The sequence below is a fragment of the Plectropomus leopardus genome, chromosome 5 (assembly GCF_026936395.1).
Source record: "Plectropomus leopardus strain MGB_pleo_1.0 chromosome 5, ASM2693639v1, whole genome shotgun sequence".
Taxonomy (NCBI): domain Eukaryota; kingdom Metazoa; phylum Chordata; class Actinopteri; order Perciformes; family Serranidae; genus Plectropomus; species Plectropomus leopardus.
Genome location: NC_142180.1, coordinates 30,926,002 through 30,952,731, shown reverse-complemented (window position 1 = coordinate 30,952,731; position 26,730 = coordinate 30,926,002). Strand labels below are relative to the sequence as shown.

At 41.3% G+C, this 26,730-nt stretch overlaps 1 protein-coding gene across 2 annotated transcripts; it reads right to left on the bottom strand.

The window, feature by feature from the left end:
- Positions 1-538: 538 nt before the first annotated feature.
- Positions 539-26,590, bottom strand: dnm3a (dynamin 3a). Of its 2 annotated transcripts, XM_042482840.2 has the most exons (21): positions 25,961-26,590; positions 23,113-23,186; positions 22,208-22,357; positions 21,864-22,067; positions 21,563-21,661; positions 20,252-20,412; positions 20,033-20,175; positions 19,811-19,946; positions 19,574-19,641; positions 18,260-18,398; positions 18,074-18,160; positions 17,912-17,982; positions 17,759-17,819; positions 16,701-16,727; positions 15,844-15,957; positions 11,126-11,235; positions 6,159-6,270; positions 5,361-5,522; positions 3,326-3,549; positions 3,088-3,246; positions 539-929 (listed from the first exon to the last, which is right to left on the bottom strand). In XM_042482840.2, exons 1-21 carry the CDS (start codon positions 26,119-26,121, stop codon positions 896-898), a joined length of 2,496 nt encoding a protein of 831 aa, XP_042338774.1. In that variant the 5' UTR covers positions 26,122-26,590; the 3' UTR covers positions 539-895. The 2 variants fall into 2 exon arrangements, with proteins under 2 accessions (XP_042338774.1, XP_042338778.1); XM_042482844.2 differs by lacking the exon at positions 16,701-16,727.
- Positions 26,591-26,730: the final 140 nt, after the last annotated feature.

Genomic DNA, 26,730 nt, shown 5'->3' with positions numbered 1-26,730 from the left:
TTTGTGGGGCATTTTGTGCGTGTGTGTGTGTGTTTTGCATCTCTTTGTAGTCATTCTGCACATTACACATCTTTTTATTTTTGGCTTTTTGTGAAAAATTTGTGGCTCTTTGAGGTTTTTTGGGGGGTCATTTTGTGTCTCTTTAAGTTACATTTTGCATCTCTTTATAGTCCTGCATCTTTTTATGGTTTTGTGGATCTTTGAAATAATCTTTTTGGCTCATTGAGGTAATTGTCTTTGGTCATTTTGTGTCTTCTTGTGGTTGTTTTGCACTTTCCGTTGTTATTTTGAGTCTTTTTGAGTCTCCTCTGGTTGGTATGTGTCTCTATGCGTGACATTTTGCAGGTCGAGGCCAGGGGGGCCCTGACACTTTGGGGCTCCTGGGCCTGTACCTGACAGGTCCATTCAGTAATCCATCCACGGTCTTTGGATCTTAGTTAGCCACACACTGTTGATTTACACTATTCCTTTTAACTACAGAAGCACATAAAAGTTTATATTTCTTTCACCTTAAAATAATGAGAAACCAGGTTACATATTCAAAAATAAAACCTGTTTATTTAAAAACAGTGAAAATACTGTATGTGCATTCTCTTTAAGCAGAATAACTCAAATTAGTTTTTTCTATTTACACAACGTTCAGGCACTTGAGGAAAGTCTGCAGACAGTCGAGCACATTCCGGCATTTATGGCCGTGATAATATGTACAAAACAGGCTCAAGACTCAGTGAATTTTGCAGACAGCAGCTCCCAGAGGAGATCGAGAGCAGCCCAGCGAAGTGCTTCAGCTGGATTACACATCACACAGGTCATGAGTGTCTCTGGGCAGCAGTGAGCTGCAGCTGGAAGGATCACTGGGGTAGATGGGTAATGGAGTTCTGAGCAGAAAGGACGGTTATTTCACGTTTGGAATTGCTGGAGGTTGCCTCCTGTTGAGAAGATCCAATCAAAAATTTTATTATAAGGTTCAGTATAAACATATTAACAGAACTTAACCCTTCGAAACTTGGAGAGACATCACTTTTCTTGAAATGAAAAATGTCTAGGGAAAAAAGCAAAAAGCGAGGGAAAAACTATATTCATAATTATCATTGAAATTACATATTACAATTTTTAAGTGCTTTTCCCCTAAACAGACCTGCCCCTCTCTCTTTCTCTCAAACTTGAACCGAAATCCAATCAGACGGTAAAACTAGTCAATGCTGATCTAGTGAAAATTAAGGTTATGTTACTGCGCTGCCAAATTTCTTGTCTAAAATGATTCCAGAAACATATTTTAGTGCACCGTTTAGCTGTAATAGTGAGAGTTGGTGAACAGGAGGTGGGCGTCACAGTGCTCTCTGCACAATAAAAATGGCGGCAGAAAAGAACAGAGATCAAAAAGTAAAACTAAGCAGCACTGATCAAATATAAACCAAAATTCTGTTACTGAGCTGTATATGTTTTCAGAAGCTTTTTTTTAAGCTTCTTTAGCTTTTTTTAACATTTAACTGAAATACGACATTGTTTCACTTGACTGTCACTCACCAGCAGGAGTGTCTGGTAAGGCACCCTGCATTCTGGTAGTTTTAGGTTTTCTACCTCTTGAGCAAACACATTTTTTTTCCATTTTCTCTGGTCATGTAGCACCAATTTCAAAAGTATTTGTGTCTTTCTACTGCATAAGTAGCCTAGGAAAACGCTTTCTGTGCTGTAGGGTTTTTTTTCTCGCTGCAATGCAGCAAGTGGCCACTGGAAAAATTTGCAGCACGGGGGAGCAGCTTTTCTGGGGGCCTGTGTAATAGTTTATCTTAGCACAGAGCAGTAAAGACAATATTAGGATAACATTAATGCAGAACTATTAGATGATACATTTTATTCCACAGAGTGAAGTTTCAAATGGAAATAAATACCAGCTTTTTAGATTTATATGCTCCTTTTTTCCCTGAATGAATAAAATCTTTAAAACATCGAGCTATGTCTCAACTACAGCTGTAAACCCGCATTGACCCTTCAACATTTTTTTCCTTTTAAATGGCCTGTGGCGTGACCTTTTTTCCTGATCCCTGAATCAGATGCATGCCATGAAAGATGTGAAAACTTGCAAAAACTATTACATAGAGGATTATATGGGTTTGGCAGAGTTTAAAAGAAAAACAGTGAAAACAGTGGGTGAATATGAGTGAGGAAACAAAGGTTATTAGAGATTACTATAATGCAGATAAGGGAACATGAAAAGGTTGGAGAGATGCACAATTTAGCAAGTTGTTAATCCAGATGTTGGAGCTCTGTGTAAAAAATTTCCATGTGCATATTTTCTGTATCTTTATTTGGCAAGTTTTTTTGTTTTATTTGCCATAATGCCACACATGTTAATTGTTATTCCATTAATGAGCAGTTTTGACTTCACATTTATTCGAATACAAATGTAGGAGGTAAAAATAGACTTATAGAAGTAAGTTCCTGCCGCTTGTATTGTAAATCTATAGGAGGAGAGAGAGAGATTGAGTAAGCAAAAGAGGCATAAGGTTGGATGGAAAGACTCAGGAAAGGAAAGACTATGCGGGAAAGAACCTAAAGAACCATTGGAGAGCACAGAGGAAATGAGGCAGAGAGAAAAAGGAGAGACAGGCCAAAAGCAGGGGAGGAACCAGTGAAAGAGGAGAAGTGAAGAAATGTACAAGAAAAAGAAGAAGGGGGGGAAAAAAGGGAAAAAAATAACGGTTATTGCATGAGGGAAACTGGGGAGGGCAATAAAACAAATGCATGCTAGGAGAAAGAAGGGAAAAGTGGGGGGTTGAAGGACAGAGAGAAAGATGAAAACTTGACAGAGCGCTCAGCCTGTTGTCTCTGGCTCCAGTAGAAAGCTGCACAGAGAGAAGTCCTGTCTGCTGAGGCTGATGGGAAAGAGAATATGAGAAACACATTTTCCAGCAGACCCCCACCCAGCTCAAATAACAACTCCCTCTGCCCCTGCGCCTCTGCAGCGCAAGGTTTGATTGTGTGTGTGGGAGTGTGTGTAGATGCCAGTGTGTGCGTTTGAGGGTCACACTGGAGGGCATCATAATGTAAAAGGTCAGAGTTCAGACTGTGTGGTGTCAGACTCACCTTGGCACACTCGGTGGAGGACGGTGGGGTTGGCGAGTGGGCTGCTGAAGGCCGTCAGCGCTCTGGGAGGCGGTGTGAGTGGGCACCCGAGGGGCAGATGGTGCAGGGCCTCGATTTGCTGGCGTGCCAGTGGTCGCTGACTTCCCAAGGAGTTTTGGACTGGGTGGCGAGGAGAACTGTAAGTGACAGGCGTGGGGTAGCATCTATGCATCACTTAACTGTGTGTGTACGTCTGTACCTGGGGGGCTGTATCCAGGAGGAGTCCACAGGTGGAGGAAGATGGGTAGTGCAGGTGGAGGTGGAGAACTTTCCAATGACATCGAGCGCCTCCTTCAGGGCGGCGTGCTGGCGGAGCACTTCCTCCCGGTGCCGCTGCTGCTCCGGTGACTCATCCATCAGCGCTGAGCATTCTCCCAGAGCGTAGAGCTGCGCCAGCAGCTCAGAGCTAATGAACTCCTTCACCTACGGAGAGCGATTATAAACAGCTGTGACGAGTCCAAATGCTGGACTTTGTAAAGTGATATTTTACTGTGATTTGGGATTATGGATCTAAATTCTTCAAGAGTTTTTTTTTTTTACTATGGTTTCTCATTTCTTTTTGAAGTCATTGAAATGTGGTCAAATTGTGTTTGAAATGGGAAATGCTTGCATTGTAGGCAAAGAGGCACAGATTCTAATGGCCAAGGTATGATGAATATTAATGCAAAACAAAGTCACTTCAAAAAGTTTCAGAAACAATACGCTTTGGATTCATAACAGATAAAAAGACAAAAATTGGCCTTTTCAAAGAAAAATATCCTAGCTCCCTGTCCTATCTTAATTCAAAGGTCCAGTTTGTAGGATTTAAGGATATATTGGCAAAAATGGAATATAATATTACAAGTATGTTTCTTGAGTGTATAATCACCTGAAAATAAGAATTAGCATGTTTTTGGTACCTTATACTGCGCCGTTTTTATCTACATAGGGATCAGGTCATTTTCTAGAGAGATGGTCATGTTTCTACAGTAGCCCAGAACGGACAAAGCAAATTCTGGCTCTCAATTGGGATATTTGCATTTTGCGTCGGCCACCATAGTTAACAGCCCTCCATGACAAGCCAAATACCGCTGGAAAAACACAGATTTTTTGATGTGAAACTGCTTTATTCAGCATTTTTACCTGTTTAAATCACCACGTTTGTTTGATTTGGAGAGGAAGAGATCTCTGCATACATTAGGCTCCTGATAAAAACCTTCTGAACGTGCAGATCTTAAATTATCAGCGAAAAAATGAGCACGCTTCAGCAGGTTTTGGGCTAACGGCCCATCTCAGACGTGCCAAATAGCTTCAGAGAAATAGTCAGTTGTAACTTGAAACTGCTTTATTTGGTGTTGTTACCAGTTTAAGTCACCAGGTCGGTTTGTTTTGGAGAGGAGGAGAGCTCTGTGGATATTGTGGCTCCCTGTAAAAACCTCCTGATTGTCTGGATCAGAAATAAGTTGAGCACGCACTTCATTATTAGAGAAAATAGGTGCGCAAAAATTTGCAGATGCTGGGCAAGTGGGCCGTCTGCAATGTGCCAAACAGGGTAGGAGGAACACTGATTTGTAACATGGAAATGCTTTATTTAGTGTTCTTATTGATTTAAATAACCTGTTCTGTTTGTTTTAGGGAGGAAAAGATCTCTGCAGATAATTCGGCTCCCAATGAAAACCTCCTTAACACTGAAGGTATTCTAACCAAGAAAAGACAGATACCACTGAATCCCACTAAATTTTACATACTGGACCTTTACAGCATTACCATATGGTTTGAGTGGCTTTTCAGTTATTATATTTCTGTGCTTTCGTTCCCTATCTTCTTTGTCATTGGCATATGGACCGCACAACAGTGCTGCCATTTTTCGGCAATTATTTTGAATTTTAGGGCTGCCATCTGCCATTCTAACTTAGTGTGCAATTATTTCCATGTGCAATTTCTGTAAATATTTTTTAACTGCTGAGTTTGGCATCTTGTTTTTTTATACTATTTATCTTGTTCACACCTTGCTGCTGTAACAATGCAAATTTCCCCATTGTGGTACTAATAAAGGATTATTTTATTTAAAACTTTGGAAATTCCTAAGTTAGGGGGGTTCTTTAACAGCTAAATACCTATCCTAAGATGTGATAGAAGTATTTTCCTACATGCAGTAAGAAAACCTGCTTCTGTAATACCAAAGTCAAACTAAACTAACATAGGATCTGATTTTAGATTTAGTAACTTTCTGTAACGAGGTCTGGATATCTTACGCTGTTGATCATGAGGTGCATCACAGTCTTTGGCATTAAGTCCTTGACGGTCTTATAGATGATGCTCATGTAGGAGTCGACAAGGCTACGAATGGTTTCCACCTGACGCTCCAGCTGAGGGTCAGTGAAGTTCTCAGGAGCTCCGTTTCCCTGCCCGTCCACCTGGGTGACAGACACACAAGATGGAAGTGGGAGTAACTGCAACACACACTGTGCAGATTTAGTTTGGGTGTACAGCGCTGCGGTGGCCGCTGAGATAACACAGCTGGTGATTTCATGTTAATACAGATGAATGAAGCAATTACGTGTATATCCATATCTCGTTATCTGTTGAATACTTGCAACAACAAGAAGTGTGAAGCCGCTGTGATAGGAACAGAGAGAGCAGCAAAGAGGGAACACAAAAGAGGGAGGTAAAGAGGAATGGGCAGAAGAAAGAAAAGGGGGAGTTGGGGTGAGGGACGAGGAACTGCTGATTAAAAACAGACTAGAACACACATACACACACACACACACACATACACACATGTTGTAGTGACATCATGGACCAAGAATGCTGTGCTGAAGAGCCAACGACAGAGCGAGATGGAAGGGGTGGGGGACTCGTTTTTTTGCTTTGGCAGGGGAAAGAGAAGGGGGAACATGGAGAGAGGGGTTTGGGGTTATGGCCGGGGTTTCAGGTTAGCGAAGCCTTCGAGTGCGTACAACACAAAAGGTGAAACACACTCAGGTGCAGCTCCCCACAGCTAAGGTCAGGGTTGGGTTTAATTAGGTTGAATTAGGGGCCAGAGTACTCACGGTGATTTTCTCGGGGTAGACTCCGGCCTGCAGCAGAGAAGCCTTCCAGCTGTCCAACTCCTCCTGAGAGTCGCAGGCCAACTCCAGGCATCTGTAGTCCTTGTACACGTTCCTGCAAATCAGTGGGACATTGTCAGACATCTCCAAAAACTATGCTTCCTGGACAGTATTAATACTTTTCCAAAATACAGAGTAACACACACATAACCACAGCAGAATTGATTCACATGTTTTGGTCATGCCTGAGTCTGATGAAATACTGGAGATATTTTTTTTAATGTTATATCAGAGATATTCAAACTGACTCTACACCCATCACCTCAGATTGCCATGTTTGGCATCCCCTGGGAGGGTGCTAAAATGACTGCTAAACAAAGGAATTTAATTCATTTTGCCACTTTAAATGCTTGTCGCCGCATTCTTCTCTTATGAAAAAATTGCTCATCCCCCTCAGAAACACCCTGGCTCTCCTCCTCTCTGTCCGTGGTTCAGCTGGCAGCCTCTCACCCCCCATTTTAAAACAATGCAATCTATCCAGTTGGGCTAGAATAGGTAAGGTTGACATGCTGATCTTGTGTATTAACATATACTTACAGATTGGTTTGTGATCATATTAGACTAGCACGTCCAAACTAAGAACCCTCAACTTTTAGAAAAGACATGACTGGTTTCTCTTATGAACTCTGTGTAGGTGATGAATCCACAGTTGTAGTCACAATATGTGGGATAGTTTCAATGTTAACAGTCATTTGTAGCTACTGCCGACTCCTCTTTCATACCACATTCACTTTCAGTGGAACAAAACTGTTGCTCCACATTTTGTGAGAGCAGAGTAAAGTCGTCCCCAGTAGTACTAAACAATGTCAGTAAACATTGTCAAATTCATACGCCACATGCTCTATCAGTCAGTTTATCAAGTATCCTGTGAGCCAGTACTTTTGAGATGATGATGCCAATCGCCTATTATCAGTTAATGTGTGGTGTGCTTCACAGGCTAAATGATGAAAAAAAGAAAAAGAAAAAAGATCACATGGTTGATTTTGATGTTTCTTAATACCTCCTCTTTACTCAGCTCCTGACCCACTTTGTACACAAGTCAAATGTTACTGGAACAAGGCTGCCTTTGTGCACATCATGTGAGCTCATCAAAAACATTCTCTATGAATAAACAAAACAATAAACTGGAGTCTTAGATTCAGTATTACTCAGAATCCAACTGATGAAGGAAAATATCACCCATACAAAATTCTATTGATTCTCCTACATCTTCAAATGGATTCAATGACAAGATTGTATGTGTGAAGTACCATTTCTTGTGTTTGTAAAAAAAAAAAAAGTTTGCACTGTAAACTGTAATGTAATGTAAATGAAATGTAAAATAATAAAAACAAAATAATTAAATTAAAATTAATTACTTGCCAGTAGGAATAGATAATTAATCTATCAAATATTGTTGTGCTGTGGAGATATGCTGGCCAACACATAATATTCTACAGACTTAAGAAACCATCCTTGTGTGGTATAAATCCCCGAAAAAATCACACCATAATCATTTTAAAATGTTTTTCAATGAAAATGAGAATAACAATGTATAATGACAATTACAATATTAGCCAAAGTAATTATAGGCTAATTAGATTATTATTAGAAATTATTAGGCCCTATTTACCAGAGCATGCATGCTCTTTTTTAAAATTATTATTACTTTTATTATTAACATTGCAGCTGTCACAGTCTTGTCTAATGTAGATGATGCTCACCTATCAAAAGGAGCAGTGTGTCGAATTTAGTGGCGTCTATTGAAACCACCTGAAACTTCTCCTGTATGCCAAGCGTGAACTCCCAGTTAGGATTCCCTCAGCACCCATTTTTCAGGAGGTTTTACCAGGAGTCAAATGATCCATAAAGGTCTCTTCCTCTCCAAAACACACGGACCAGGTAATGAAAACACTGAATAATGCAGTTTTACTTTAAAAATCAGTGTTTTTCCAACGCTGCTCTGCTGGTCTCAGAGGTGGCTGATGCAAAAACACAAAAGGCCCTATCTGGAGCCAGTGTTTGGTTTGTCTGTTCTGAGCTACTGTTATCAACATGGTAGTGCAACATGGCAGTGTCAGTGCACGGGCACCTGCTTCCTATGGAGATATACAGTAAATGACTTACTCTAAGGTAAGAAAAACACAATGATTCTTATTTTCAGGTGATTGTAAACTAAAGAATACATGGTGACAACAAAACAACCTACAGGGAGGAGGTCCAGTCACTGCCTGCATGGTGCAAAGACAATGAATCTAACCTGAACATTAAAAACCCAACAGAAATTGACTTCGGGAAAAACAAAAATACACATCACACTGGACTGTGTATCAATGGGGAGGAGGTGGAGCCGCAGTCATCATATCAGAGGACCTGACATTGAGCCTGAACACTTCCTGTCCGGTCAAGAACTCCCAGCAGCGCCTGTTTTTCCAAAGGACCCTGAGACGCAACAGAGTGGTGCCAAAACTCCTCAATCAACTTCTACCGCTGAGTGTCCTGATGCACTGCTGCACAGTCTCTGTTATAACTCTGCTATATTTCTGCCAACATACCACCCAAAATCCTACACACTGGACCTTAAAGTGGTGCACTGACTCACCTGTTTCCCCCTCCCACATATTGTGCAAATCATTTGGTGCAGGGGTAACACCGGTTGTTGGGTTTCATGTAAAATGGCTGCACCAGATTCAACCACAGAACCACAGAATTGAAATAGAGTGAGACAGGTTGTTAAAATTTGATCCTTTAACCCTCTAAAACCTGATTCGACATCAGTTTTCTTGTGCTGCATTTCAACGCCTCTCACAAGATATTTAACAAATTGAATCCCAAGCAAAAAGGGGGGGGGGGGGCAAAAGGCAATGTCCAACTTGGCAAGAAATGTCCCAAAAATTACAAGAAATTAGTAAAAGGTGATGAAGAAAATGACCTTAAAATAAGTTTTAAAAAAGGAGGCAAGGATTATTAGAAATGTATCAAAAACTAGGGAAAATGACTTGAAAATATCTTAAAATCATTAGAATTATATATTCAAAAATTTTTGTAATGTTTTACAATTTTTTTTAATTTTTTGGGCCATGTCTTTTTAAGTTTCTCATTGGTTTTTCCCCATGTTTTTGAAAGAAATCAAACCAAATTCCTCAGGTTTCAAAGCGTTAAACGTGATATTGTACATATAATCCAAAAGAATGTCAAGAGAGAATGACTCACTGACAGTATTGAGGACACAGACACACACACACTCAGACACAGACAGACAGACACACACACACACACACACACAAGCACTTGCAAATAGGCAGTTACACACATACACATAACTAAAAACGCACAAAATAAAAAAGTCCACTGCTGTGCTTGACATCCTTAACCCCAATTTATCCCCTTGTCTCCATCATCTGTTTTAATGTTATTCATTCTCCAGCTCCTCTTTCGTCTCCACCTCTCCCTCTCACTTCACACCATCCTACCATCTCTATGTTTCGGCTGTTGCAGCGGCGCAGCAAAGTAAGAAACAAGCGCAGGATCTGGAGCAGGCTGCGGCCCATCTGTTAAACATTTTTCTTTAATCACTCAGTTGTTTCTTTCCTCCTTTTGTTGTTCCCTTCTCACATACAGAACACATAGCAATTAACCTCAAATATGTGAAACCTTGGTGTGCGTGTGAGAACGAGGGAGACAACAGAAATGGAAAGAAAAAACAGGGAAAGACTGCAGCAGCAGAGAATGATGTAAAAAGATCACGAAAAGGCCGTCGGTTTGTGAGCTTATGGCTGGGCTAGGATGGGTGAGGCTAATAAGTCAGGGTGTGGTGGCTAACGGACGGGGAGCCGGGCCAACGATGACAATACTACAGTGCTATTACACTAAGATCAGGACACTAACATTTTTATACACAAGCGAACACAAAGCAAAATTGTTCTCTACGCTGATTTATCACTCAGACTTTTTTTTTTACTCCCGTCCCCAACGCTATCCTCTCCTCAGTTTGCAGTCAGTGTGAGTTTTTTCACTCATCTTGAGGAATTTCTGCCCAGATCCTTGACTGCTTTAGATTTGAAGAGTTTCCTGAGGTTTTTGATTACTGTCAGACAGGGACAAAACCGCTGCAATGTCTGCCACACACACACAGACACGCACGGCACACACATGCAAATACAGAAAGAGAAACAGAGAGAGTGGAGGGCGCAGGAAGGGGGGGCGCCATAGGACAGACTTTGACACATTCCTGGCCGATGGCTCTGATACTCTCTCTCTCCCGCTTTCTTTCTCCTCTTAGCCCTTCCAATTCTTCTTTCTCCCTCCTTTTTGTGGTGAGTCGAGCAATTCTTTCCAAACAAGAGCAGCCTCATCTCTGATCCAAGCTCTCTGGCTTTGATTAGCTGCTTAATGAGCCTGCCGTCGGTATGCTGTGGTCTACACATACACACACACACACATACACGCACACACACTGGCAAATGCACATACACACACATAAATCAAGTTTGTGTGTCCGAATGCAGCATAGCACAGAATTATAAACAAAGCCCACATGCTCTGGTACAATCAGCCAGGCTTTGGGTCAGCTCCAGCTCCTAAACACTCTCTCTCTTTTTCACTAATGCTCTTTCTTTGTCTCTCCGTCTTTCTCAATCTGTTTCACACACATAAACCGAGCAAACCCAGCCCTGCCCTCAACAGCCTGGCATACACTTGGAAGCAAAAAAAAACTCAACCCACTGCATCCACTGGATATACTTTCAGTTCCGGTGGCAAAGTTGAATGGAAGAGGTCAAAGGAAGGGCAAACTCTGACATCTCCTCCTTTTCCTCCTCCGACAAGTCCACCCCTGTAAAATATCGCTGAAACCTCAGCGAGCAGGTGACAAGAACAGAACTCCCTTTTCTCTGACTCACACTCAGGCCTCCAGCCACACACAAACAAACCTTAACTCTGTGTTGAAGATAGCAAAGACAAATTTGCTGGACATGAAGCCCTTCTCCACGTCTCTGAGCTTCAGGTTGTCCAGAGGAAGCATGTATTTCTTCTCCTTCTCCTGAAAAAGAAAAAAGAGACAGAATAAGGAGAGATAAAGTTTGACAGGGGTATGTAGAGTAAAATACGACATCACAGAGAGGTAGCACAGGTGTTGATAGCAAAAAAACAACAGAAGACAGTTAAGTTGGGGGCTTTGGCAAAAATAGTTGCATGTCTGGTAATAAATATTTTCAGCCTGCCCCTAGAGGAGAAAGAAAGAGGCCAAGAAACGTTAACTGTACGAGGAAAAGCGTCAGAAGGTGAGGAAAACAGGAGATGGGGAACGCTGTGCTAGCCGAGCACCTGAGTTAATACGCAATGATGTGTCTGCCTGTCAGACTGACTCACATTAACAACCCACTAACTAGCGAAAGAGAGAAGGTGGGAGGCGGGAGAGAGAAGGGGGACACCATAAGTCTATAGTCTGTCATCACCGCGGGGACTTATGAATGACAGAGAACAGTTGGAGGAGTGGAGTGGCCAGCATGAGGAGAACCAGACAGTATGGAGGCAGGGTACGGAGAACTCAAGCAGGGAGGGAGGGAATGAGAGAAGGAGAAAAAAAAAGAGTGAGAGAGGCCGGGCCCACATGTGAAAGTCATTACTCAGACTCAAGCTCTAACACAACATTTCTCCTAAAGTGAAGCCCTTCCCCCTCATCTCTCATCTCTCCTCTCCGGCCTGCTCCGGCTTTCTCTACCTTTTGAGAAGGGGGCTTCCAGCAAGGCTGAGGAACAGCCATGGGTGTCGTAAGGGGAGGAAAAATATGGAAAGGAAAGTTGACTTCCACAGAAAAAACTGCAAAAGAGGATGCGCTAAAAATTGTCTGTGTGGATGCGAGTGTGCGCGCCTGCATTTCAGCACACATGCAGTCTGAGATGTGAGTGTGCTGCTAGTACATTTTGGTCTTCCCTCTCTCAGTGCTCCCCTGAACCCTACGACTCTCTTCCTTCGTTCCTCTTTCCTTTTTTCCAAAGGGGCCCACTTCCTGTAACAGAGACTGAAAAAAAAATGACAGAACGGGATTGGCGCACATACAGCAACATCTGGGATCGCTTTGGACGGAGGGGGAGGAGACTGGAGAGAGTATAGGGTGCTCTGATGGGGTAGAAATAGAAAGTAGAGATGATGAAGAGAGGAAGAGGAGGGATAGAGGTGGATAGAGGGAGGTGGATTTTTGCTAGAGTAGAAGAGGAAGAGTTGAGGAACATCGAGAACAGGAGAGAGTGTGCAGGAGAAGTGGGGAGAAACTGCAGACCACTCCAAAGTTGATTCCCCATGGGTCCCATCAACCCATATATGGCTGCTAAGTTCCTCCCTAACTCTCTCTCGTTCTCTCACTCCCCGTATTTCCTTACGCCTTCCCCGAGTGAGCAGGCAGAGTCCTAGCTGAATGAGTGAATGTGCCACGTCAAGACTGGATACTACGCCGGGACACAGCCCTGCGGACGCTCGACTCGAGAGACACTCACATCTCCGGAGGAGGGACACCCTTTGGAGTGGATGTCTGATGTGTGTGAGAGACCCCTCGCCTTGCGACCCCGCCAACACCGACACAGGATAAGAAGGAAGAATAACGGAGGAAATCTTTTTCCGAATCCCGTCTGCCAGTGGCAGGACTGCTAGCAAAAAAAGCCAGAGCTGGGAAAGGCGAGGCCGAAGAGAATGCGAGACAGGGTCCTGCTCCGTCATCCCAGTGTTCAGACTACCTGTTCAGGATCTTACTGGTGTACAGTAGTCTGCACATTGGTTAGACTGTGCAAGGAAGTGCTTCAGCTGCAAGACTCAAGGACAGCATGAAAACCTGCATGTACTCTACGCTGAGGCAAATTTTGTGTCTGATATTCTCTGATATTTCTTGTTTGAATGGCTGCAAATGCCTTTAAATGTGCATTTGCTATCACCAAGCTTTTAAACTCTTCAGAATGCAATCATTAACTTTATATTCAAGTCAAACATAATGACATCCATTTTGGAGCATTTGTCACCTTAAATTAAGTGTCTTTGTTAAAATCTAGTGATATATGCGCACAAGGCAGAGAAGTTTACATGCATCACATTTAACAAGAGAAACTGTAACTTGTGACTGACTGTTTTTGCAATAATTAAGGCAGAAAAGCGATAAATTGACTAATTAATTGAGCTTCATTTGCACACATTCATTATAGAGACGCTCTAAAATATTTATTTTTCCAGAGTGCCTTTCATTGGGTATTTTGAGTTATGCGTGCACATCTGTGTGGCAGTGTGATAACTCTTGTGTTCGCAGACATCACGGCACTGTTTTGTATATGCATGTGTCATACTCCCAGTGGTGCCAGGGTGGTCGTGAAGTATCGGACATCAGAGCTGCTGCGTTTGAAGCTGTGTCTCCTCATCCTCTAGACTAATGGATTTGAGATATGGAACAGGCCTTACACACACACACACACACACACACACACACACACACACACACACACACACACACAGGAGTGTGTAGATTAAGTGTATATGCATGAGCCGTCTGTTTTTCTTCAGACTGCCTGGTGGAGGCCTGGCAGCAAAGGGGTGAAGGAATGTATGTCTGTTCAGTGTGCTGTGGAGATTAAACTCTGAACTATTATACTGCACTCTCAGTATGAGGTCAGCGTGAGGGTACAATTGTTTAGGTACGCAGAAAGGAGATACACCGTATGGCCTTAAAGATGTTAAAAAAAATAGTATATAGAAGCAATCGACAGGGATGGAGAGGGGAGGTTGAAAGGGGTGAGAGGGGTTTTTGTGAGAGAGACTGTGGAGGAGTTGAGAGAAGAGAGGGGGGAGTCAAAGGGGGGAGGTCTGCAGTGTAGAAACAGCCATGTGGGATTTCTCTGGGCAGATCTTGGAAGCTGGTGTTTGGACAAAGCTTCAGATTTTCCAGCCAGGAATGTGCACAGTCCCAGGGAGACTGCCAACCACAGAGAGGGGGAGAGAGAGAAAGAGGGGGGAGACAGAGAGACAGACAGAGAGAAAGAAGGAGGAAAAGGCAACAGAGGTAAAGAAAGAAAATAAAAAAAAGGGAGGGGGGCTGTATTCGAAGAAAAAATAAACGTCTGTGGAAGGTAGTGTGGGCGGGGAAAGCGAGAGCGGGAACTGGAAAAGAGAAGAAGCAGAAGTTTGGCGTGTGTGACTGTGTGTGTGTGTGAGGCCAGTAGATCTGATCTTCTGTGATAATATGGGTGACTGCTTTTGCACTCAGGCCTTCCAAAACACAGCCGATAAACCTTCCAATGTAGTGAAGAGGTGCAAGGATTAAACACTGATGAGTGCAGCTGCACCAAAATAATTAAAGGTTTAGGCTTTCATATTAGAAACATGCGTGTCTCATCGTGACAGCCTACGTTTGTTGCTCTAATGTGGTCAACAGATACTCCCTCGCCTGTCTTTGTTTTATTTATCGCAGATGTGCTGAGTCTCTGTGCGAGTTGATTTGATCCTAAGGAGATGACAGCGAGAGGAAACCTATAACACTGTGTGTGTACAACGTGCCTGGAGTGGTGTCTGGGAACACTGTGTTCAAGAGGTTCAGTGTTTATCTGAAAAGTGACCGTGTGTCTGTCTGAGTGAGTGTATATTTTTCTCCACTATTTGCATGCCAGTTTGTTTACATCAAACTCCGCATGTGTACTGTATACTGTATATACAAGTCTGTCCACTGTGTGTGTTTGTGCGTGCATGTGTGTGTGTCTCAGTTTGGCTTGGGGCAGCTCCAGCTGTGTCAGAGTGAGCCGCTCCAAATGCCTGAACTCCCAGAAGAGGAAGAAAAGGGGGAGTAAGGGGAAGAGTGAGCGGGGAGCGGGACGAATGGGGAGGGGGGGGGGGGGGGCGTCAGAGGAATGAAGGGGGGAAACAGAGGGGCTCACTAGTAGGTCCAGGTGGCAGGAGAGAAAAGCTAAGAAAACTTTTGGCTGCAGAGCGTTAAAGATGCTCTTTTAGCTGTGCCTCCATTGGTGTCACATGCCACAAAGCTTCCCTAAAATTAGTGTCTTATTTAATCCACAACACGGCCTTAGAGTCATTTTAGTGCAGTTAACAAGAAAATTTGTTTCTTCCAATTGCTCAATTATGTCTGTCAAACAATACACAACTCAGTTTCGCTCACAACAGTATTGCCCACAGCATGTTCATCCAGATGTGAGTGTTTACAGGTACTTGTTTTTGTATCCATATACAAATGCAGCGATGTGTTCCCCACTTCTGACCTCACTTCCTGCACTCTGCCCTTCCTTCTTCCCATGACATCAACTGTGGCAGGATGAGACTGTTGTGGTGTGTCTGCCTGTCTACACTTGCTGTGCAGACCTTCTGCTCCTGTACAGCAGGCACAGACAGGCAGACAGATGGCAGCCCCACTGACATCAGAAAAGCGGGCTCTTCCAATTACTTAACTACTATATCTTAATATGAACAGATGAGGGATTTCCCTCTCCACTTAATTATCTCTCAACCTCCCAATTAAGATGGTGTTTCAAGCTGAGATATGTGTTAATAAACGTGTGTTAATAAACAGTGTACTGCTGTGTTTTGACTTTTTTTTTCTTCTTAATCTACTGCCTGAAATATCGTTCAAATTGTAATCTAATTGCTTCAAGTGTGAGTGCCTCACCTCATCATCCTTGAACCAGGACAGGCTCTCTGCACTGAGGATGAACCAGTATTCCTTGGCTCCACCTTTCATGATGCCGATGTTACTGATGGTCAGCCAGCCCTTGCGTATCACCTGCACAAACAGCCAAGAGCAAGGAGCTTAGACGGCAGGACTGACAGGGCCATCACACGGTGGTTTTATAGAATATTAGACAGCAAGATGTAATTCATACGAATGTTTGTAAGGCAGGATGCACAACGAGAGTGGACTCTTGCTGAGGAAAACAAGAGTAAACGTCAGAGACAATTGACACTGTAGGAAAAACAAGATGTTTGCAGGTTAGACGTTTGTGAGATATACGACACAGATTATGCAGCCATGGCCCAGTCACCGAAACGTTTTACCAATCACCAGTGGAAATAAGTGGTCGAAGAGGAAACTACAAGTAGATGCACAGGTAAACATAAAAAGTAAGCATGGAAACAAAAGTAACCAAGCACATTTGGAGATAAAAATAGGATGTGAGAGACTGGAAGAAAGATGTGTGCTGAATAAGGAAACCGGAAATATGAGATGACATGAAGATACCAAGAAGTGACAAAGACATCCTGCAAATTAGGGAAATGTAAAAATCTGCAGATATTTATGGAGCAGCAAGATGGCAGAAGGTCATAAGGTTGAGACACAGAGAGAATTCTGAAACTGTGGACACTGTAAGAGGGGAAGCGTTTTCAACATCAGCAGTTTATCAGTTGCAGATGATGAAACACATGATTAACAGAAAAACAAGCATGCCCTTAAGCTTGAATCCTGCACACAAATATTTCCAGTACAGGCAGCAGACAGTGAGTAAGCTTAAAGGACTGGTCTCCTACTATTAGTCTTGAAGGAGGGGCCACACCCTGGAGAAAAACAGGAGATGAGGGAGCAAAATTAAGATGGAGTTGATGTTTTTGTTATATTAGGGAAATATTATGTTGTTGTTGTTTTGGGATGACACTGATATTAATTATTAAATAGTTTACTACTATAAAAACAACATGACAGATTGTGTAAATAACTAATACCATTCTTTTTATTTATTAAGCTGTGGTTAAAATGAACTGCTGTTAAACAAATCTCATTATCACACATCAAGGCTCCTCACTCAGTCATACTGGGATTGTGTTTTTAATTATTCCCGCTTTCAAACACACAAATATTATGTTACATATTAATCATAACAGATAGAAATTAAAAAAAAACAGATAAGCCTAATTTGCCTGACGGCATCCCTATTAGAAGCCAAGATCAACTCTGATTGCACAATTTGACCCTTAATCCCCCCAGAAAAATCACTCAATATCTCATTTCTCTGCAAATATGAATTCTGATTAAAGCTGATAACTGCACAATACATGGGACAGTGAAATTACTTTAAAAAAAGGAAGATGGATAGGGAAAAAAATGTTCTTAACCATGCACACTCAAAAACTGCATCGCAAAGAACCACTGGCAGTGAACCACTGGCAATTTATGAATTAATCTCATGCACAAATTTGCACTTATGTTTGTTTTACTTAAAGTCACAAAGATGATTCTGATAAGAAGGATGCCACACAAGACTAAAAATGTATAGCCAGCCTTACTTTTAATTTTTATAATTAAAGTGTGATGAGAAGAAAGCAAGAATCTTTACAGTATGAGATTTTGGGATACTGTGGGGTTATTCAGTTGGCAGCTAAACCTTGTGATGACACTACTGTAAATCAGTCATTCTGATGCATCCTCAGCAGGGATCTCTGGTGCTGGCCAACTGAGTCCATCTGAAGCCATTAGTATATCAAATGATGGCCCCTGGTTAGCACAGTTACATAAACTGTAAATAAGCATTTTCCTGCTGCATGCTCAAGTCGTATCCCCTTATAAATATATATTATATAGAAAGTCTTACATGGTTTCCTGTAGTCCCTGCAACGGTCTTCTTGTTGCTGTGGTTATACGTGTGCTGGGCGCTGAGGGAGAGGAAGACCTCATGTTATTTACTCTGTTGAGGTGTTAGTATTAATAGTTAATTTTATGAATTAAAACTGATAAAGTTACTCACTTAGTGAAGCCAATGAAATCTTCATGTTTGGTATTAACGTAGGCGAGCTGTATGTCAATGAGCAACAAGACCTGGGCAGAGAGAAGACATACATTAACTGGAGAAACACAAAAAACTCTGAAACTGATTTGTGAATGTAATGTCCAGCTGTGTGTGAATCACCTGATCCCTGCATTTACCCTCTTGCTCTCGGATTTCAGTGGTTACGATTCTCTCTGTCTCATTTTGCAGTTTGGGAAAGGAACTCAGCTACAGAAAGAAAACAGACCAGATGTTAGATATAAGACAGTTCTAAAAATTGAAACGCACAGTGGCTGGCAAAAGAACATGTCACACACATATTTATACCTCACTGATACACTGGCCAACAGTGGCGATGAGTTCTCGACTGACCATCTCAACAAACTGAATACACGGCCCCTTTAGCCTTGACATTTGTTTCTTCACTATGGCTTCAAAGGCCATATCAGGAGTGAACAGGCCTGTCCTGTAGAAAGAGAGGCAGATGGAGGAAAGGAAGAAACAAAAGTGTAGACTGGATGTAGCCAACAAAAAATGTCATTACTAAAAACTGTGAATGATGTAACAGCATTTGAACAAACACTATACTCAGGCTGAATTTTTATATAACCCACTTAATCTTAAATAAGTAATTTGTATGTAAACCCTGTGGTCAAGAAGGCTGCTATTATGTGACCAATACACTGATGGGAGTAAATAAAGTGAGTAAGGGTAAATGAGTAAAAGTGAAAATCTGCGTAAGGAGACAGGCTCAGGTGTTCTGTGTGAAACCAAGTAAACTTTGTGCTATTTTAAGGTACACCGTCACCATGTTTCATCTCCTAAACCTAATGTATGTTACTTTCTTAAGCCTAACCTATGTTACTTTATCTTCCTACAACTTACCTAATGTAACTTTACTTTCCTGAGCATAACGTACATAGCTTTACGTTAAGTCTTTAGCACCTGGACCTTCATTAGTTTTCTTATGCTGCATTTAGACACCTCTCACAAGTATTTTAAAATCTGAAACCTGAGAAAATTGGTTTGATTTCTTTCAAAATACATAAAAACACAGAGAGCAACTCGGCAAGCAAAGGTACTGCAAAAAAAGTAAAAGGTGACAATGAAATTTAAAAAAATGAAAGAAAAATGTGCAGAAAACTATATTTACAATTTTCTTAATTCTTTGTTTAATATGATATTACAGGAAAAAAAAGAGGAAAATAATTTTTTGGCACCTTCTTGAGGTTACTCTCTTTTCCCTTATAACATCTTATTCATTTCTTTCGAACTTTTTGGGGTATTTCTAAGTTGCTTGCCGCCCTCTAATGTTTTTCAAAGAGAGCAAGCTACTTAAATGTATCTTCCTACACCTTAAATAACATAACTTTACTTTCCTCGGCATAGCCTGTGTAAGTTAATGTAAAGTAAGTAACCTCATGTAAAGTACATAACCTGTGCAAAAGTAAATTTTTTTCTAAACCTAACCTACGTAACTTTACTTGCCCAAACCAAACCTGTATAATTTTACGTGGATACAGAGTGTGACGATGCCTTTCATGGGAGGCTAATTTGTTAGATATCATACAAACTATTGTATTTGCATTTTTATAAGATATCATATGAAAAATTGCATAAGGGTAAGCTGCTATACTACACCTGACACCATGGATGTTCCTGATGGCATAGTTGATCTCCCGCCGCAGCTTCCTGTCATCTGACTCCATCTGAAGACAAACACAGTACGCTCAGTCAAAGCTGTACGCTTGGAATAAGAGTTAAGCATCACAGTTAATTAATGGAGTTACTGTCTGACAAGTGCTCTATATGCACAAAGACAAACAAAAATCACACCCAGAATCTCTCACACACACACACACACACACATACACACACCTTGACTAGTTCATAGGGGAAGCGCTCATGGAAGATTCGGTTGATTTTAGCACCTCCTGACAGATTAGCTGTGTCTACTTTGTCGCCTGAGCCCTCGATCAGTTTCTCAAAGTCGACAGCCAAGTGCTGAACTAACCTGGAACAAAGAGCGACACGCTGACACATAAATCATTTCAAAGACAACAAATGGGCACACGAACACATCCAGGATGATTGACTGACTGTAGCATTGTCTTGGTCCTGCGTGCAGGGTCATCAGGACTATAGTGTGTGTACTCTTCAGCCTCTTTGTTCAAGGCCAGGAGCTGGCTCTGCAGATGACTGCGGAAGGCTGGCAGAGTGTCCCGGATGTGGTTTGTCAATTGCTGCAAGCAAACATTATCAGTAAAAACACAAAACACATAATTTATTTACTTATTTATGGGTGCTCGGATTTCAAACCTGGTTAAGTATTTTTTGCAAATATGGGGTGCCCATTCTTTCAGCCATGTGTCTGTAAGCCGAATGGGTCTGAAAAAACGTCTTCTCTGCAAGCAGGGCCGCATTAATATCCTTCTTCCCGTCAATGTCCTTCTGACTGCGGTTCACCACCCCGATGTAACCTACGGAGGAGGAAATGAGAAGGGAAATGAAGATCATGTGATCAGTGCGAGAAGACAATATGCATCAAAAGGAAGGAACAATTTAGACACTGATGTCAGACAGATTTAACTTGCATTTTCTAACGTGTCCTTGGGAACTCCTCCCAGACCGTCATTTGTTCCATCAAGACTGTAGCATACGTGCAGGAAATGAATATGTTTCTCAGGCAGCAGAGCATGTGGTACAAAGCGGGCCAAATCCCCTATTTAGCACAGTAATAGATGTAATAGCACCAGGCTCCATATCTAATGTTTCAGCTCTATGCTGCTACAAGGGCAGTTATTTCAATGGGCCTCCATGGCTAATGCATTAGCACTGTAGGAGAAGCATGAAGGAGCCAGCACCTGGTGGTGCTTTACTCAATCTGTGCACTGCCACCGGAGCTCCCTGCCTTGCCTTTTTCCCCACTTCTCTCTCTCACATGCACATTTTTACTAGTCATTCATATCATCTCTGTGTCTCTGTCTATTTGTTATATACATTTTTTTTTAGAGTTGTGGTCAAAAATATTATTCTGTAAGGTCACAGTGGCTTTAACCTTTGACCACCAAATTGTGATTGGTTCATTCTTGAGTCCAAGTAAACGTTTGTGCCAAATTTGAGGAAATTCTCTCAAGTTGTTCTTGGCCTTCTTGAGATATTATGCTCACAAGAATGTGACAGATGCAAAGTCACAATGTCCTTGACTTTTGACGACCAAAATCTAATCAATACATTGTTCAGTCCAAATTGACGTTTGTGCCAAATTTTTCAAAAACTTCCCTGATGGGGTTCTTGAGATATTTTGTTCATTAGAATATAACAGATGCAAGATCACAGTGACCTTGGACCACCAAAAAAAAAACCTTGATGTGTTTTAGGGACATCGTGTTTACAAAAATATGAGACAAGGTCACAGTGAAATTGACCTTTGACCTATGACCACTAAAATCTATTCAGTTCATTGTTGAGTACAAGTTTTTGCAAAATTTGAAGCTTGAATGATGTCTTTCATTATGCCGGTCCTCTCAGAGGAGTCTTCACTAAGTGCAGTGTGACTGCATTAAAGCTAGGTCGCTCAACATATACATAGTAGGCACACAGACATGCTCACAAACATAGGCAGCACACCTCTGCGTAGGGGAAGCAACCTGTTCTCTAGTATTTGCCGGGCATCTGTTCCTTCATCCATCAGGTCCAGTTTAGTGATTACACCAATTGTGCGCTGGCCTGAAGAAAAGATGAAAAATAGAAAAAAATGTTACAGCCTCCAAATATAATTTCATAACCTGAAGAAGTATGAATAAAATACGGCAATGCTTTAATATTTTCAAGGTAATAATGTGACAATTAATCCACATAACGACATTAGTGTGTAGAGCCTTACTCTCAGGCCACAGTGAAACTACACGCGCACACACACACAGCTCACCCTGTGGGTCAACATCTTTGGCCAGTTTCAGCGCATCAGAGTTGGCCAGGTCAGTGTTGGCTGGCGTGACAGCCAGGATGAGACAGTTTTCCTTACAGATGTACTGCATGATCATGTCTCGTATCTGGTATTCTATGTCTGCCGGCTGGTCGCCTACGGGCACCTTGGTGATGCCAGGTAAGTCCACAAGAGTCAGGTTCAATACTGCCAACACACACACACACACACACACACACACACACACACACACACACACACACACAGAAGAGTACAAATAAACACACAGGTCATACATGTCAGAGAAATGAACTTGGGTATAGATGTGTGATTACACATTTTGTTACCATGTGGTGAATAAATCTTTAAGTTGATGGGGGCAGAAGAGATGCCTTTGTTGGATCCTATGAGTCTGTTTGTCTCTGCCTCAATCTCTTTGCAGATCTCATTAAAGTCTGTGAACTTCTTTCCCTTACAATGGGAAAATTCACCGTACTCTGGAAAGACACACAATAAGAAGGAGAAAGAAAATATCACTAAACAATGGTAGATAGATTATGTGATTGTGTGAGCTACATAAGGAGTTACCCATCAATCCATCAATTTTATCCAGGGTGGTGTTGTAGGTTGGGTGTTTAAAAGGTTTTTGTGAGTCAGGCCAAAGGGTCACAATATAATACAACAGGATACATAAATGGTATGTAACTGTACTCTTCCTGATAATTTCTAAAAGCCTTATGATGTTACTTTTTCGATAATAAAAATGCTATATGTCCCTCCACCTTCCTTTATGCAGCAGAAGCAAGACAGCCAAAAACTTACATAATCAGTTCTGAACCAGTATCAGATGAACATGTGTATATATACATTTAAGTATATGGATATGCGTGTGTATGTTTGTATGCGTCTGTGTGTTCACAAATTAATTAACTGATTAACTGAGAAGGGGTAGGTAATAAAAAGTTTATACTTCCTCCTACTCCTTTTGGAACATGTAAGATTCAATGTTTTGTTGCTTATTTCAATCTATTCATTGAGTAAAGCTTATCATCCATTTTTGTTATTGCCATTTTGTGTTATTTTTATCTTTTCTGTTTGTTTTACATGTTCTATCTATCTATCTATCTAGCTATCTATCTATCTGCTCCATCAGTTGGGCTCAGTCATTATAAAATAGCATACTGCCATCTGGTGGCAGCTTAATAATGACACTGCACAGCCTGCATGACTCACTGATGTATGTTCTACCTACCAGTCTTAGCACTTAGCAGTCGGAGAACTAAAGGTCTGCGAGTGACGATTCCTGAACCCCGTGGAAGGAAATCTCTGTTGGAAAAGAAAGAATGCATTGGAGAATTACAGTATATATATATATATATATATATATATATATATATATATATATATACACACACACACACACGCACGCACGCACACACACACACACACACACACACACACAAAATACCATTGCAATTTATGTCAATGCAAGCTTGTATATGCAACATTAGCTTGACACACACCATGTAAATGACTTTACATATGGCACATGCACAAATTGACCATTACACTAACAACAAATGCTATGAACGCTAATCACACCTTGTTAAGCACTGTGAGTATCAATAGTCAGCTGTATTCTGGTTGTATTTTAGTAGTCATACTATTCAAAATATCAGTAGCTCAATAAGGCATCTTGAGAAAATCTTTGCCATATGATCAACCCTCCAAGATACCCTATATAAAGATTAAAAGCTAAATGTATCGTTCATTGTAAGAAACAGAAATGCACAGGAAACTATCCTCCTCTTTCCTATTAAAATCAGATTCAGGAAGTTTGTTTTACTGCATCCTGTCCCAGATGAAACAGCTGGCACAGTCCCCCACAGAAGGGGTGTCATAACATAATCATAGCTGAGACAAAGAACTGAGGCGTGTGATAAAATATCAGTACACACTCAGGAAAGCCAGCATTAATAGCCTTCTATAGCTACTGGCAACGCCACACATTCTGCTGCTGTGGACAATATGTACGTCACAGAGGGCCACTGTCCTGAAACTAGGAAATCACGCTCCAGCATTCCTTCCTGACAGGATGGAAGTACTCCGACTCCTCCTCACAAATTGAATTGTCTCACATGCATTTAAACTTTACCAAAATAACATTATTATTCATGAGTAGGCTGGATTATTCTCAGGCAGTTGAGGTCTGGATTGACTGAAGGCCTTGTAGGTCAACAGAAAGAATGCCATCGCGTTTTCAAGAGCCGTGTTCATCGACACCAACACCGCATGTTGGTGAGATAAGGTGCTGCACTGGCTTCTGTCACACTTAAATTTCCACCTCTGGCATCCACCGCTTCAGACTAGTAACTAAATCCGCTTGTGCTGGGTGGAGACCGTGACACATGAATACAGTGAATGCAGAAGTGGATTGTTATTGCTTGCAGTAGTTGCCTGAAGTCCTGGTTTTAACTCAGTAGAACATAGATCCCTTGTGTATTAAACATGTCCCAGCCCCTGAATCACAGTTGTTACTGTTACAAATTTAGATTTTTATGAGTTCTCATTTATTAATCTGTAGACATCACAATATCCCATTTCAGCTGATAATAATTTATACATTATTTGGTATTTTATTAGTTTTTTCCAGGAGTAGTAAAATGGCACAATGGATTTTTAAACACTTTCTAGTAGCATTGCCTTTCAACTCATTTGGCCATTGAGGGACTGAATCAGGGTTCCTGCAGCTTAAGGTAAGGTAAATTTAAGATTTTTAAAGACTTTTTAATGGCATTCAGAATTGAGTTTAAGGCCAATTTTCTAAAAACAAAACTTGAAGAGGGATTGTAACATAAAATATGACTTTTAAAAAGATAATGTTAGATTATCTATCAAATGTTGAAAAAGCCCCCAACCCTTTTTAGAGCAGAACACATGAAAGAGTGAACATATATCATTATACAAGTATTTATTTTGTTTACCAACAGAAGTGGGAAATATCTGGCATTTCTAGCTCTACCATTGTTTTTTACTGAAATTAAGAACAATTTTGCCCAAACATTCATTGTAACAAAGAACATGACATTTTGGGTCAAGTGAAAAGTCAGATCTGGTTAAAATTGGTAAAATACCTAACATTTATTATTGATTTTTATTATTGGTTTTGTGTGCCTCACTCCTGTATGTGGGATAATTCCACTGCTTCATTTCCCATAAGAGGAGTTTAGTAAATGAGTAAAAGAAATGTTACCGATTATTTTGTGATTTACAATGCAAAGTCAGAAAAAAGGCAATTCAGAACATCCTACTTCCAATGTATTTGTATTTTTAAGACTTTTGAAAGACTGATTTAAGACATTATACTGGGCTTATTTTTGGCTCATTTCTTTTGTTGCTCATTCCCTTCTTCCTATGTTTTTGAAAAAAAAGAAAAAACAACCAATTTTCTCAGATCTCAAAGAGGTTAGCAAAACCATTTCTAACAGTATTTAAAATAGGGGTCGACAGATTATCGGCCTAGCCGATTATTGAGGCCGATGTTTGACATTTTGTTATTATCTGTATCTGTGTTTCATTTCAATGATTGTCCATAAAATTAAATCAAAAAGTGCACAGAAAGTGTCAGCATAGGAGGGACTTTGACTTTGTAAAACCTCAGGAAGCTATTTCAATGTAATCATTTCCATTTAAATTTTCACTAGACTTCATTAAAAAAAAAAGTTGCTGGGAACTGCCCGCATATGATGTGTAAAGTTTCAGTTTTGATTTAACATGTGCTAAAGGCATTTCAACAAAGTTTTGTGTTGGCTTTTACTATAGGCTATTCCAAAATCTAAATATTGACAGAAAGATTTTCTTTTTTTTTTTGTAAATGCATATCGCATCGAAATATCTGTTATCAGTCTCATAATTACCAATAATCAGTATTGGCGACCCTTAATTTAAACCCCGGGTAAAAAGGTGCTGCATTAGAAAATGTTACCTTTTTAGATGTCTAAGATGTTCTCCACCATAGCAAGTACAGTTAAGGGGGATTGTGTAAATTGATAATATCTCTTGCGGTTCAGGTTCATTCAGAGGTCATGAGAGAGGCTTACCTGCCCACAAAGTTTTCCAGCACTGAGCTCTTGCCCGCACTCTGGCCGCCCACCACAGCTATCTGCGGCAGGTGGAGGCAGTAGCTCTGTCCCACGGTGCTCAGGGCATCTTGGAGCCGGTTGACCAGCGGGATCAGATCCTCCATCCCGCGGTTGCCCATCGCAACGGAGCAGCCGGGCTCCCCGCCCTGCTCCTGTAAATCCTGTTTCACTCCGGTTTCTACACCACACTGCTGGTTAAAGTGGCCACCATAGTTAATGGTTACTTACAAATGCTCCACTTTCGTTACTGTCATGTACAAAACCCAAAAATAGATATTACTCTTCCTGTAGGACGGTGCCAACTTTTAAAAAGCTCCGTAACTTCAGAAGCTGATAGTACGTTATCGTCAGTGCGTCTGGCAGCGACGGTAGAGTCCGAGTTTGTACTCACACACCCCAAGTCTCCGAAAACAGTTCGCTATGGACATTTTTGTTGTTTTAAAACTCCAAAAGTCCGGAGTGTGTCCTTTCTTCTTGACTCCGGGTACATTTAAGGAGCTGGTCGGCGGTGGCGGAGCAGAGGTTGGTTTAGGGTTTGGAGGAAAACATTCTACTGACAGCTAACGGAATCAAGTTTAATGCGCATGCGCGATAATCTGCGAGTTTTACTGGGCAACCCCCTCGTGCAGCAGACACAAACCTCAGAGACAAATACTCAAATAATAAAAGAGAAGTGCTTCAATAAAAATATTAGAGGCACAATAAGTTGAGTTACTGTCCCTTCATCT